The sequence below is a fragment of the Carettochelys insculpta genome, chromosome 3 (genome assembly GCF_033958435.1).
Source record: "Carettochelys insculpta isolate YL-2023 chromosome 3, ASM3395843v1, whole genome shotgun sequence".
Classification (NCBI taxonomy): Eukaryota; Metazoa; Chordata; order Testudines; family Carettochelyidae; genus Carettochelys; species Carettochelys insculpta.
In genome coordinates, this window is record NC_134139.1 from 43,072,041 (window position 1) to 43,086,742 (window position 14,702).

Here is a 14,702-nt window from a genome sequence, read left to right on the forward strand (position 1 = left end):
GCAAAAATCTTTTAAGAATTTATGGATCTGAGGATTAGGAAATAGTCAATTTTAACTCTACTTTCTTGTACATATACATAAAAATACAGTCTTAGTGATGTGGCCCTGTGAACCAAAAGCTTTGTAGTATAGTCAAAGCCACAGGAGGAAAAAAGGAGACTGCACATTAGATCTTCCTAGCTAAGGATTCCATTAATGTCATTTACATAAGGTTCCTTTGCACCACTGTGGCAAGGTAAAGAAACCTTAACAGACAAACATGGGGACTAATTAAATAACAAGTGCGAATATTAGCAGCTTCCCAGCTTAGTAGTTGTATTGCTGCTCTGCCTCGGGGACAAAGCCTATTTCATGCTATGCATCCAAGGCAGGGATGCAACAATAGCGAGGGCGAGATAGAGAATTTTTGTGAAAGGTACTATGTTCACCTCTCTCTGAAGGCTAAATTTCTGGCCTCAAGAGTACATAAAAATGCCAGCCTTAATTTGATTTTGTTCTAGGTGGGCCTCCTTTTAAGAATGAGCTATGTACTGAATGTCTGGCAGTGTTATCTGGCGGAAGCAGAACAGTGGAGTGAGCAACAAAAAGGATGTCATGAACAACTTATTGCTCCTGAATTTTTGTAGTTAGTGGTAACACCAGCAGTTAATCTCGACTTTACAAAAGTCTGACATGCAGTGTTTTGGCATATTTCTTTAAGGCCTTTAATGAAGAGAAGTAGAAATCCTGCAAAAAATGTTACCCTTGTGACAAAGTCAGTCTTGTTTCTGGGATCCAGACCTCTCTTCAGTTCAGTGGTCCCCATTTTTGGGCCCAGTTGCCCTCACTGGGTGAGGGGTGTTCTGGGGAGAACCCAGCCCCAGCCCACTTGTTCTGGGTTCTGGTCCAGGGACCCTATGTGGCTGCTACTGGGGAGGGCTGACTTCCTTAGCCCTTGGCGCAGCTGCTCTTCTCCCTGGGCCACTTCCCCAGATGATTCCCCCTGATACCTTCTCCAGGCCACAGCAGCAGCAAGTCTTCCTTCTTGATCTGCTCCGGCTGGGTGACCAGTTTCTCCCAGCCTATAGATGAGCCCAGGGTTACCAGGGCTAGGAAGTCCACACACACTCTGCTGAAGCTGCTCACACCCCTACCTGCCATCTCTGGTGTTCCTGATATTCTCCTCTGTGCCTCTCAAACTTTCTCTCTTCAGCTACTCTGATCTCCTTGCCTCTCTCCCACCTTGCTCTGGCAGGGGAAAGGGTTTTAAAGGTAGGTTTAAGTGGGACCAGTTGGCTCTAATTGATTTAGGGCAGCCTCTTCCGCAGCTGCTCCTGCTCTGACTGCCAGTTCAAAACAACCCTGTTTTTTCCTCTTATATTTTCTCCTTACCCTGCCACACCGTCTATATATTAAATACAAGTTATTCAAGCTGTAGGGGGGGGAAACACTTGAAAGTGAGGCAATGCCAAAGAATAGACCCTTAATGCTATTTTCTTGTGTAGATGTGTTATGATAGTTAATTACATTATCACAGCTGCTTTTTACAAGACCTCTTCATTTCTTGTCCAAACTGAATATTGCAAAATGAGTAAGGTCATGCTCATCACTGAAATGTCAAATGCGGGGAGGGAAAACTGAGTTGCCTCACTCATTGTTTTCCAGTTTGTGCTCTGAACAAGACAGAATACTTGCAGGAAAATGGTGATAGTGTAATTAACTGTATCAGAATGCATGAGTATGTGGGAGTAGGCTTGAGATGTAGAAATCTGTGTCTTCAGGGTTTTAAATGCTAGAAAAAAGCAATTTCAGAATTCTTTACCTTCAGCTGCTCATCAGCCTCTTCTTTCTGGTGTGGTTTCCACCTTATAGTATGATCTGTGTTTGTTTGCAGTCATTGTTATTTGCTAAGTGATGCAAAAGTTTTATAAGTTGTCCGAGTCACTTCTAAAATTTTGTTCTTACATTGTTGCAGTTTTATTCGACCAGGCCATATTTCATTGTTGATGGTTCTTTATATCTTACGATTGCTAGTTAGGAATACTGGGGGGAAGAGGTTGTGTTATTTTGCTGGATGGTTTGTCAGCTAATGTGAACTGTAAGAATGTGGCAGTAGTGTAGCAGGGGCTTACCAGCATTAAGTGGAAGTTAAATCTGACAACCTGAGGGAGGCTGGGTCTACACTCACCACAGAAGATTAAATGCTTAGGGTCAAGCTTCTGGGTACCATTTCATGCATGTGTTAAACGGCGTGTTCTGGGGTCAGTGTCGACCCCTTAACTCCTTACCAGCCAGTAAGGATTAAGGAATGCTGATGGGAGGAGTGCTTCTGTCGGCATTCTGCAGCGACGACAGGGACAAATATTGGTAGCTGCTACATCGACTTCTGGTACTCAACTGGTGTACCTAAATTGCATAGCAGCTGTTAACATTCCTGGTAAATGTAAACCCAGCCGGAATCACACTGGCTGTCTAGGTAGCTGGAGTGGATGTACATCAAACCTACTTCAGTGGCTTATGTGGTTCAGTATGGAGAGCAGCTTGGTGGGGTAAGTGCCTTGTTGGGAATGTCTGATAGCAGACAGAGTTCAGGTTTCTTTCTCTGTTATTCTCATTTGTTGTTTCTTAAATTAATTGTTAAGTTTAAGGGGAATAAATGTTTCTAGGGGGGTTTTACCCCCCTCAGGTACAGAAATGTTACATTTTTGTATCCTCTCTATTTGAAGGTACATGGAGAAATGACTAGTTCAGTTTGTAGATTAAATCTACTAACTATGTGATTTGGTTTAGGTTATGGTGAATTATATATACTAATACATTGTTTGTTTTAAAGGGCATACATCACAAAAAGAAACGATGGAAGTAAGCCTTGATATAACGGCCCTGAGCATTCTTCAGCAGCCTGAGAAACTTCAGTGGGAAATTGTTGCAAATGTGCTTGAAGACACAGTAAAGGATCTAGAAGAACTTGGGGCAAATCCCTGTCTAGCAAATTGTAAGAGTGAAAAGATAAAGGAAAAGCATCTGGAGCAACACAACATTCCCTTCCCGTGTTTGTTAGCTGGGGGTTTATTAACATACAAATCACCTGCTACCTCCCCTGTAAGTAGTAACTCTCACAGGTCTCTGGATGTTTTAAACAGGACTCGAGGTGAGAGTGTATCAGAGCAGGGATCAACGGACAATGAATCCTGCACTAATTCAGAACTGAATTCCCCTCTAGTAAGGAGGACTTTACCTGTATTGCTTCTTTACAGCATTAAGGAGTCTGATGAAAAAGCAGGAAAAATCTTTTCACAGATGAACAATATTATGAGTAAAAGTTTACATGATGATGGTTTTACAGTTCCACAGATCATTGAGATGGAACTGGACAGTCAGGAACAGTTGCTATTGCAGGATCCACCTGTGACTTATATTCAACAATTCGCAGATGCAGCAGCCAGTCTAACTTCTCCAGACTCTGATAAGTGGAACTCTATGGTTCCCAAGCCTGGGACATTGGTTCAGTGCCTGCGGCTGCCTAAGTTTGCAGAGGAGGAGAACCTTTGTGTAGATTCAATCACTCCTTGTGCAGATGGAGTTCATTTGTTAGTAGGACTACGTACATGTCCTGTTGAATCCCTGAGTGCAATAAATCAAGTAGAGGCCTTGAATAATTTAAATAAATTAAATTCAGCACTATGTAATAGAAGGAAAGGTGAACTAGAGTCGAGTCTTGCTGTTGTGAATGGCACAGGTATCAATGTGATCCAGAATGAATCACCAGCAGATGTACAAACTCCTTTAATAATTCAACCTGAGCAGAGAAATGTCAGTGGTGGATATCTGATGCTTTACAAAATGAATTATGCCACAAGAATAGTGACTCTAGAAGAAGAACCAATAAAAATTCAACATATCAAAGACCCCCAGGACACAATTACCTCACTGATTTTGCTCCCACCAGATATACTGGATAATCGAGATGATGAGTGTGAGGAGCCTGTTGAAGAAATACATTTAACACCGAAGAATGGTAATGGGAGAGACAAAAAATCTGAGGTCTCTACTCTTGGGCACTTGGTAATAACTACTCAGGGAGGATATGTAAAAATTTTAGATCTTTCAAATTTTGAAATTCTGGCCAAAGTGGAGCCACCTAAAAAGGAGGGCAATGAGGAACCAGATATGTTTGTCTCTGTGATATACTGCTCGGGCACAGACAGACTGTGTGCTTGCACCAAAGGTAAGATGCTTATTTTTTCTTTTCCCCAAAAAAGTTCTAAATGCTCTAGTAAAATCACAAATCTTCAGTGTGGTAAAATGTTGACTAAGTTTCAGAACCATAGAAGTACAACATAAATAATCTTGAGGTCATATATTTAGGGCATACAGTAGACCCCCAACAATGCAGGGGTTGTGTTTTGGTGAGCACCGTGTAAGTCAAATTTCCCGTGCAACTCGGGGGAGCCAGGAAACTAATGAGGGCACCAGCCCTGGTCAGTTTCCTGATTCCAGTGAGTGGAGGGGAGCTGGGAAACTGACCAGCACTGGTGCCTTTGTCAGTTTCCCTGCTCTTTTCAGTGCCAGCAGCTGAGAGCCTGAATCTCGGCTACCACCACTGACAGGTGCAGCTGCTGCACCTACCAGAAGCAGGGAAACTTCTGTCGGGTGGCAGCCCAGTCGCTGCCGACCCTGACAGCAGTGCTTTTTCCACTCTTATCAGGGTGGAGGTTGCATTAATCCGAGTTGCATGTAACTCGAGGGATTACTGCATACTAGTTTATCCCTGGTTCTAGCACTATTCCACATTTTAAGTTTAGGCAGTATTTGTAAGACTGGAATGTACTTTTTAAGTGCACACAATGTTCTGATTCTGCTCTTCATGGATTCATAATTTAAAAACCGTGAAGGAACTATTAAATCATCTGACCTGACATCTTTCATAGTGCAGCCCACTAAATTCCACCCAATTGTCCGTGTATTCAGACCTAATAACTTAGTCAGTGTATTTAGGATGATGCAGTGTCTGTGTAGATAGTGTGTTTCTTGTCTTGTCTTAGGGGTCTTGTCAGTTTCATGACAGGAGCTGTGAAATTGACAAGAAATTGAGGCAACAAGAGTCCATCTGCCCCATAGTCCCTGGACGGTTGAGCAACTGGACCCTATTTCCACTTCTGCCTGGGAGTTGACTTGAGAAACCCAGGATGGTTTCCTACCCACTCTTGCCCAGGAGCCTGAGGGGCAACTGGGCTCTTGTCAGAGCTGCTAGCCCATTGCTCCTCTTAGATCAGTGGAAGCGCTCCTGGTGAGGATGTGGACCACTGACCAATGAAGGGTCGTGTGGATACACACTTGTGATGGCTGTAAGATAACCTCTGTTTGTCTTTTTGATAAGCTGAACTGGTTGAGCCCTTAATTTCCTACTGTAGCACATTTTCTCCAAAGCTCAAGCCATTTTTTTGTGACCACTTTCTCCATTCTCCAATTTTTCCACTTCTTTTTATAGATAGGCAGAACTTTCTCCATCTTCTGAAATTTAAAAAAAAAAGAAAAAAAATTGTTTGGGAAGAGGCTGTTTTGGATTTGATTTTGACAAATGGGCAGGAACTGATTGAGAATCAGAAAGTGGAAGGCAGCTTGTGTGAAAGTGGTCAAGAAATGATGGATTTCATGATTTTTTCAGGCATGGTAAAGTGTGAGAACAGGGCAAAAAGACAATGGATTTCAAGAAGGCTGTCTTTAGCAAACTCAAGGAGTTGGTAGGTAACAGGCCATGAGGAGCAAGTCTTGGAGAAGTGCTGGCAGTTTTTCAAAGCGACATTATTAAGGGCACCAGAGCAAACTATCCCACTGCATAGGACAGATAGGAAGTATGAGAAGAGCCCACCCTGACTTAACCAGGAGACCTTGAAAGATCTAATAATCAAAAAGCAGTCCTTCAAATAGTGGCCCAAACAAGGTCAGACTAGCTAGAGACATAAATTTTAACAAGAAAACATTCTATGAATATGTTAGAAGGAAGAAAAAGAAGAAGAGGACAGGATAAGACTATTTTTCAGTGAGGGTGGGGAAAATAACAGAACATGTGGAAAAGTCAGATATTGTTAATGACTTTTTGTTTCGGTGTTGACCAAGAAGGTGGTCAGTGGCTGAAAATCTAACATTGTGAATGCCAGTGAAAATGAGGTAGGATCAGGGGCTAAAATAGGGAAAAATCAAGTTAAAAATTACTCAGGTAAGTTAGATGTTTTCAAGTCACTAGGGCCTGATGAAATGCATCCTAGAATACTCAGGGAACTGACTGAGGAGATACCTGAACCATTAGCAATTACTTCGAAAAATCATGGAAAATGGGAGAGACTCTAGAAGGTCAAAAAAGGGCAAATATAATACACATGTATAAAAAGGGAAATCCGCTTAATTCATACCTTTTTGCTAGAGGACAATAAGGTGATAATAAACAGCCTGGATTTGTGTAGAACAATTCATGCCAAATTAACTTGATAGCTTTCTTCGGCAAGGTAATAAGCATTGTGAACGGTAGGAAAGTGGTGTAGATGTGGTGTATCTTGTCTTGAGTAAGACTTTTGATATGGTCTTTCAAGACCACCTGATAAACAAACTATACAATTAGATAGAGCTATAATAAGGTGGCTGTATAACTGGCACTTAGTCTTAAGCAGAGAGAGATATAATACTCTTGCACAAATAGATTAGTTTTTGGCTTTTCTTCAGATATTTTCCTGTTGCTTCAAACATGTCTTCATTTAAATTTATTGGTAACAATACCATGACATAACAATACCTTTGCTATAATTATTTTTTCCAACCTCATTAAGGATCTTTTAAAATAACACGTTGACGATGTAATGGTTTACTCACCAGCAAGTAAGAACTGTTATTTTATATAATTTTCTCATTGCTAAATTCCTGGGTTGTTTCTGGTGCAGGTGAGTGTGAGGGGAAGGGGTTTCTTTGTGTCTGTATCAAAATCTGTATCGGAAGTGTTATTTTCCTATTGTATTAATGTAAATCTTACAGGTTTAAAAAAACAAAACAAAAAAACAAAAGCAAATGAACTAAATTGATATTGAAGTTATATTTGATTTCTGTCCATTGTTCTTTGTGATCACCATGTTAGCAAGTTGATGCTGGTCATAACCGAACTGCTCAGTCTCACTGGTACTATTTTTAATATGTTTCTACTTGCAATAAGTAGCTGAAAGGTAACTTAGAAACCTTTTGCTCTGGCATGTTAAACCTACGACAAGGTTTGCAGGTGAGCTCTTCACCAAGTTAGAAAGTTGGAAATCTGTAAGAATCCATCTGAAAACTGAAAATAGAGCCTCTTCCTTGATAGATAATGTAGTGGGGGAGAGAAATATTAGCTTTTTTGTGTCAGAATGGATTTCGAAAATGCTGACTTCTGAAAACTGCTAGCAGACTTAATATTGTTAGCTCAGTTGTTGTTTAAGTGCATTGCATTAGTGATCTGCATAGAATTTACAATCTGTATGCTTCATGTTTTCAGAAATGGTTTGTAATGATTATCCTAACAACGTATTGGTGTTCATGGTAATATATTAATATTTCACTGGAAATTTCATTCAATCCTGTTATATTTTTGTTTACTCAATTTATATGTAAAATTCAGTTTTGACTTGGCCTCAGCACAAAAATTACTGCCTCAGCTCAAAAATTACTTTTTTTTTTTTTTTTGGAAAGTTGATCAAAATTAGTTCCATGATTATTGGGTAATGGGGGAGAAAATACAGATTTTATATTCAAAAATCCAGAACCTTTCCTAAATATGGATAACTCATGAACTGCTAAATTTCAATCTCCCAGCTGGTAGGCTGGTTAACTGTCAGTTCATTTTGCCAAAAGCTAAGAAAACAACTGAGTGAAAATGTTTGTTTTTCTTTTTTATATTACAAAGCTTCCTGGAAGTACAGACATGGTGTGCTCATTTGTATACATAACTAGAACGTATGCATCCCAGTCTAGTCACATGTGTGAGAAATTGTTTGCATGTCTCCTTTATTCTGTATCTTGTGCTCAAGCGATGTATCCTGCTTATGAGCTAGCTTCATCTTAGGTAGTGATCAAAGAGAGTCCTGCAAGCTTACAGTAAATTGAGAATCATAAATTTCTTAGTGGTGGCATGTAATATTATCCATGTTAGTAATGAGCAGTAGTGCAGTTAAATTCAATAAGTTTGTAATAAATTAAAGCATTCTTTAAGTTTTGGGTCTTAACGTCATTGGGTTCAATGATGTCATCCAATTTCACCACAATGTTGACAGGAAGGCTACATTTCCCTTTAAATTCATATTCTCAAAGCATTATACCAGATTTTGAAAACCTTACTTGCCTTTGGCATGTAGAAAATTTTCCTGAGTGTTCCCAAGTGGCAGTCATTTATTTCCTCAGAGGAAAAGTGGGGAGAGAGGTGTGGGCATAGAAAAAGAGGCAGCCTGAGATTTGTCTTTATGCGCCTGCCTGCCCCCTCCTCCTCCTCCTCCTCTCTTGGTGAGGGATTGGAACTAGAGCAGCAATCATGCTGCTTCTCTGTTAAGAAAAGAGAGGGAGATTGAGCTGCACTACTGGAGGGTGGTTTCTGCTTTTTCCAAGGGGGAATCAGAAGCTGAGTAGCCCATGTAAAGAAAAGATACAGGTACTGTTGGCTTCCTGCATGTCCAGGGGGACAACCGCTAAAGAGGAGTGCAGCAAAGAGAGAGAGGGCTAACTGTTAATTATGGAGAGAAAGTCAAGAATTAATTGGCAGAGAGCCACAGAGAACACAGAACATATCAATGGGAAAGAGCCCAGAGATTGCATATTCACAATGAGCGACAGAGTCAAGTGAGAAAGTGAAGTTGCATTGAAAATTAAGTATTGGTGTTAGGACAGAGGGGCAAGGATAGCTACAGCTCAGGAGGTAAGTAAGCGAGATTCAGTTTTCAAGTTGCAATATAGGAACATGGGTTTTCAGAAGTTTAGAGCCATATCATATTTTAGAGAAGAGTAAATGTGCCTCATGTATAAAAGACCAGATGAAAAGATTACAAAGTCAAGGTGCAGATGAAGGGCAACAAAATCTAAATGCACATGTTTGAACTGTGAAGACTGAATATGAAACAGGGATGTGGAGGGCTTAACTTTGTATTCAGAAATTTTTGGGGTACAATCCTATAGACCTTCCTGCTACTGAACTTAGTGATTGTGAACACACACTTTTAGAAGACAGAAAGCTCTCTCGTAACTTAAACTAGTGGAAGACGCAAGTCCCAAAATCTTTTCTTTAAGGATAAGAGATCACGAGTAATCAATTGTAAGGTAATATCTGTTGAGTGTGCTATGTGACAGCCTAGAATTCTTGGAGTTCAGAACACTGAGGTCTCAGAAGCATCTAAGCACTGGAGAGGCCTAAGTTGTGGAAACTTAGCTATGAAAGCAAAAAAAAAAAAAAAAAAAAAAAAACTTCAAAGATATGTAGAAGTTCTGAGTGCATACAGAGGTGTGGTCTACACGAGGAAATGAATTTGAATTTAGGGGGTTTAGGTCGAATTTGTAAAGAATCAGTCCTCACCTAAGGGGCCGTTCCGTTGATTTTTTTTTTTTAAGGGCTCCGGAGGGTGACATTTGTACTCCTACTTTTCATGGCGCTCATCTGTGACCCTGGGAATTTGTGGGTAGGTGTGTGGCTGAGGTGTGCTGCCTGCTTTGCTCACCATGCTGGCCAAACAGGAAGTTAACTCAAATTTTCCCAGGCTGTTTCCTGTATACCTGGAGAACAATGGAGCTGAAAATAGTGGCCAAAGTGGTCCCATTGGACACTGTGTGACACATCAGGAGGCTAAGAATGTCTAATTTCACAGTGCTTCGTCTCTGCTAAACTAAGGTGGGCCATGCAAAATCGTATTTGGCATTACCCCTCGTGAAAACTAGTACTCAAATTGACCTTAGGAGCCCTTCAGGTTGGCAGAATGCGTCCTGTTGTGTGGACTAATTGCAAAGAAAATTGACTTAAGTCTAAGTTTGACCTAACATTCTACTGTAGACCAGACCTTTGTATGAGCTCTACTGTGAAACAAGTCAAATTCATCTATAGAACTGAACAAAAAGGTTGACGTTTTCCAAAAACTTCATTCTGAGACCGATGCCTCATATGGATAACTTCAGACCAAATCATTAAGCCTTGCCAACATTCTAAGCAGCTGAAAACAGGACCTTAATGTAGGAAATATGGGCAATCTTAATAGGTGGCACTCCTGCCTGCTTCTATAGATGTGAAAATTTTAGGCTTGTAGAGATCGATATTGGTGCAGTGTCCCTTATGTGCCTGCTGTGGGAGCAGATAAAAGGAAGATGTACTGTGGTTGAGGAAACTGTCTCCATGGCATAGGAGTATGGAAATAATTCCATCACAGATCTTAAGTGCTGACTTAAGAGAATGTAAAACTATAGTCAAGGAAGCTAATTTTATATTTTCCTAAGAAAGCAGTGAGAGATCCATGATTCATGAACTACCCAAAGTGCAGAACATTAGCAGCAAACCAATGGGAATTCTGTTACCTTTCCTTTTCTCTTACTTCGCAAAGAGACAGTGTATTAGTTGGACATTAAGTTTATAAATACAAGATTAAGTCAGTAAAAGATCATCTCTAGATTTTTTTTTTCTTTTTTGCTAGCTAAGGCAAGATTACCACATGCTTAGCCTATGTCTACACTAGAGAGTTTTGTCAACAAAACCCATGGAGTGTCCAGGTTTCCAAGGCATTCTGTCAACAGTAAGTCGACAGAATGTGTCACTTATGTCGAGAGCATTCTCCTGCTCCCCCAGGAGGAAAATCTGGCTGATCTTTCTTTCCCTCAGAACTATTAGCAGATGGAATGAATATTTGCATGGCTATGTTTCTGTCCTTTGTCTGATAGAGTTTAAAAATATGCAGAAGAGAAATAGTATTGTTGGCATTCCAATATAATGGCCCTGCTTGCTTCAGATGCTTTGCAACTACTAAGAGTCCTATGGCACCATAAAAAACTAACCAGTGTATTTGGGCATAAGCTTTTAGGGGCTGGAACCCCTTCGTCAGATGCATGAAGTGGAAACTTCCGTTTGGCAGGTGCATATGCACATGCAAAGATGGAACTGTTATGTTAATAAATAGTATCATTGCATGTGTATATGCACCTGCCAAATGGAAGTTTCCAGTTCATGCATCTGACAGTGGGTTCCAACTTCCAAAAGCTTATGCCCAACCAAATGCTATTTTTACAGTGCCATGAGACTTTGTTTTCGCTGAAACAGCCTGACAAGACTACCCCTCTGAAATTTGAAACTGATATATGTAATGATCAAATGATATTCTCATTAACTAAAAATGAATCTGAAGTAATATATGCTTTTTGATATTAGCTTGTCTTCAACTACTTCCGTTACTCTCAACCACATTTTAGGTGGAGAGCTTCATTTCCTTCAGATTGGAGGAACCTGTGATGATATAGATGAAGCCGATATACTTGTGGATGGATCCCTTTCTAAAGGGGTAGAGCAATCATTAGAAGGCATGAAGCCCTTATCTAACCCTTCTAGTCCAGGCATTACAGGTAAACCATTCATATTTAAACTTAACAAAATACATTAACCATATAGAAGTGTTTTCTTGTTTTTAGCATATCAAGTGGTCATCAGTAGTCTACATGGTTTCATAATGATGGCTGCAAAAATACCGTAATTCAATATTTTCACCAGTGCATTTTATCTTTGAGTGTTGGTTGAAGTGGGGATGGAGTATAAATGTGGAGAGGACAATTTTATCACTGCCGAAGCTAAGCTTGCTACACCCCTTAAGTAAGCTTATGAACTCATTGGGTGCATCTACACTTGCCCCTTATTTAGAAATTAATTTCAAAAGGGGGCCCAATTTCAAAAGAGGCTGCAGAATGTCTACATGCCCAACAGCCTCTTTCGAAATTGTTTTCAGCAACAACGGGCTCAAATTTTGAGACTGCTTTTCCCATCTGGGATTGGGAAGAGTGGCCCCTTTCAAAACCAAATTTCAAAATAGGGCATGTAAGATGCTTCGGGCCTGCAATTTCAAAATTGCAGGTCCGCCATGGCGGTGACTCCAGGGAGCATGGAGATGCACTAGCAAGCCCCAGCGGGGCTCTGTGGTCCCTGGGCCTGCCCCTTAAAGCTGCACAGCCCCAGAAACCCTGTGCAGGAAGCTGAGAGTGTGCCCAGGGCGTGAGGAGTACGAGCTCTGCCTGTCACAGGCTCCAGCAGCCAGACAGGTGTGCCACAAAGCCAATCAGCTGGATGGCGAGCCCCCCCACGCTCAGGGGGCCCCCAGGAGGCCCCCTCCTCCCAGTCTGAGGGATCACCTTAGGAGAACCAGGGCCAGAAAAAGAGGGGCCCCTCCTGGACAGAGGCTGAGGTGAAAGACCTTCTCGGCCTCTGGGTGGCAGAGGAAGAGGTTCTGCTCCACAGCACCGGGTGGCCCCACAACGTAGCCACCTTTGAGCGGCTGTCACTGGGGCTGCAGAGGCAGGGACACCCCCAGGGCATGGCCACTCAGGTCTGCTCAAAGGTGAAGGAACTGAGGCAGGCCTAAAACCGGGCCAGGGATGCCCGCAGGTGATCGGGGGCTGGGGCCGGCGTGAGGTGCCCGCATTACTGGGCATTGGAACAGCTCCTTGGCCCAAAGGATGTCCCTGAGCCGTCAGTGGTGGTCGACACATGCGGGCCCAACACCAACCGGGAGACGGATCCGCAGGAACAGCTGGGAGCCTCCTGCCAGACCACACCTGTGGAGCCAGGGAGCGACTCAGAGGAGGGGGGCCCGCTTGTGATTGCGGTCAGCTCTGGTACCTCCAGCCAGGCTCCATCGAGGCTGGTGTCCCCGGACCTGTTCTCCAGAGCCTCAGGTAGGTAATGGGTGGATCGGGCGGCCTGGGTGGGGGGACCTATCCCACAGTCCCCTGCCCCGTCCCAGGTGCGGCGCCATCCAGCACCCCAGCCCTCCCAACTGGTAAGGGGTGCGAGGGCCAGGCTGCAGCCAGTAGTCACCCCACAGATGGAGTCCCAGTGGGCACATGGAAGCCCCAAGGGGGGTCAGCAGGGGAGGCATGGTCCGGGGGTGGTGTGGGTGGAGCCCCCGGGCCCAGGTGACAGTGCTGATGGGTGGCCTCTCTCTTCCCCTTGTATCTCCACAGCATCATCCTCTGAGGGCTGGACCACACCCACACCACCATCTGATGGAGCTGGAGATCTCTCCTCCCCATTGCTCAGGCTGCGCCTCCCAGCCCCGGACAGCCTGACAGCGCTGCCGTTATGACCCTCAGGAGGCAGCAGAGGCCCACACTGCAGCTGTCTGGGAGCAGACCGCCGTGCTCTGGGAGTGGCTGCAGATGGAGCGAGAGGACAGGGCCCGGTGGAGGGAGGTCTGGGCTGAGGCGGACGCAGCCCTCTGATGGCTGGTCCTCCTGCCGCCAGTGAACCCGCTTCCCCCCCACCCCCAAACTCGCCGCCCTCATCCCACCTACCCTCACCCTGTCTGCCCAGCTCACCATGGGCCTCTGGCTGATTTGCTAGTGCGAGCCAGGAGGCTCACCCCCCAGGCCCCCGGACCCAATCCCCCCTGCCTCACCCAGCCCACCCTGTCCCTTAGCTCCTGGCTGATCCTACCTCCCTGTCCTATCAACCCCCTCCCGTCCCCGACAGAGCCCCTGCACCCAAGGCGGGACGGGCCCCCATATCCGCCAGAGGGGTCTCACCCCCCCACCACTCCTGTGGGGGACTAGGTCTGCCCAGGCCTGTGGCCCTGGCCACGGGGGTGTTCCCTGCCCCATTGTATATAGTTCTCCCCCATTCCCCTCCATATTTAGTTCCCATAGGAAGACCCTGCACAATTCTTCAGAGGTGCTTATTACATGTATATAGTTGGCCCCCAGTTAATAAACCCTTTTTTGTGCACCCCAGTGTCCCCTGTGTTGGGGGGCGGGGGGGGCTGTGCTGCAGGGTGGGTGTGAGCCATGTGCCAGGTGGAGGTCAGCGTGGCTCCTGCTTGAAGGCCTCTTGGAGGGCTTCCCGGACCCTAATCCCTTCTCGATGTGCCTGGCGGCACGGGACTGTGGGCAGTTGCTTATAGCCGGGGCTGTGGTCTGCAGTCCACCCTGGCATGTAGTGCCTGTGCTTGTCCTGCACTATATTGTGCAGAACACAACAGGCTGTGAACATCCCAGGGACGATGGGCAGGCTGATGTCAAGCCGCGCCCTTGAGGCGTCTGAAGGCCTGCTCTACAGTGTTGCAGGCGTGGTTCAGGTGGTTGTTAAAAATGTTCTGGCTGGCGGTGGTGTGCCCAGTGTAGAGGCGCATCAGCCATGGCTGCAAAGGGTATGCCCCATCGGCCACTATACATGGTGACATCGTTGTGTCCCCCATGGGGAGTTCCTGGGCAGGGATGTAGGTGCCCTCCTCCATGTGCCGCCCCAGCCAGGAGTTGCGTAGTACTCAGGCATTGTGGGCTTGCTCGGACCAGACCACGCAAATGTCACAGAACTGGCCCTGGGCATCAGCGAGCACTTGAAGCACCACTGAGTGATACCCCGTGCAGTTTATGTAGTATCCCACGCTATGATCTGGGGCGTGGATAGCTATGTGGGTGCCATCAAGTGTGCCGAAGCAGTTTGGGAAACCAAGGGTTGCCATGGACTGCCATGGCGTCGTCCA

General features: G+C 44.4%; 1 protein-coding gene across 1 annotated transcript in view; it reads left to right on the plus strand.

Moving 5' to 3' along the window:
* Nucleotides 1-14,702, plus strand: part of BIRC6 (baculoviral IAP repeat containing 6) — a 328,895-nt gene that overhangs the window by 33,125 nt on the left and 281,068 nt on the right. The window contains 2 exon segments of the mRNA XM_074989697.1: nucleotides 2,813-4,207; nucleotides 11,428-11,577. Coding sequence (XP_074845798.1) covers nucleotides 2,813-4,207; nucleotides 11,428-11,577 — 1,545 coding nt within the window.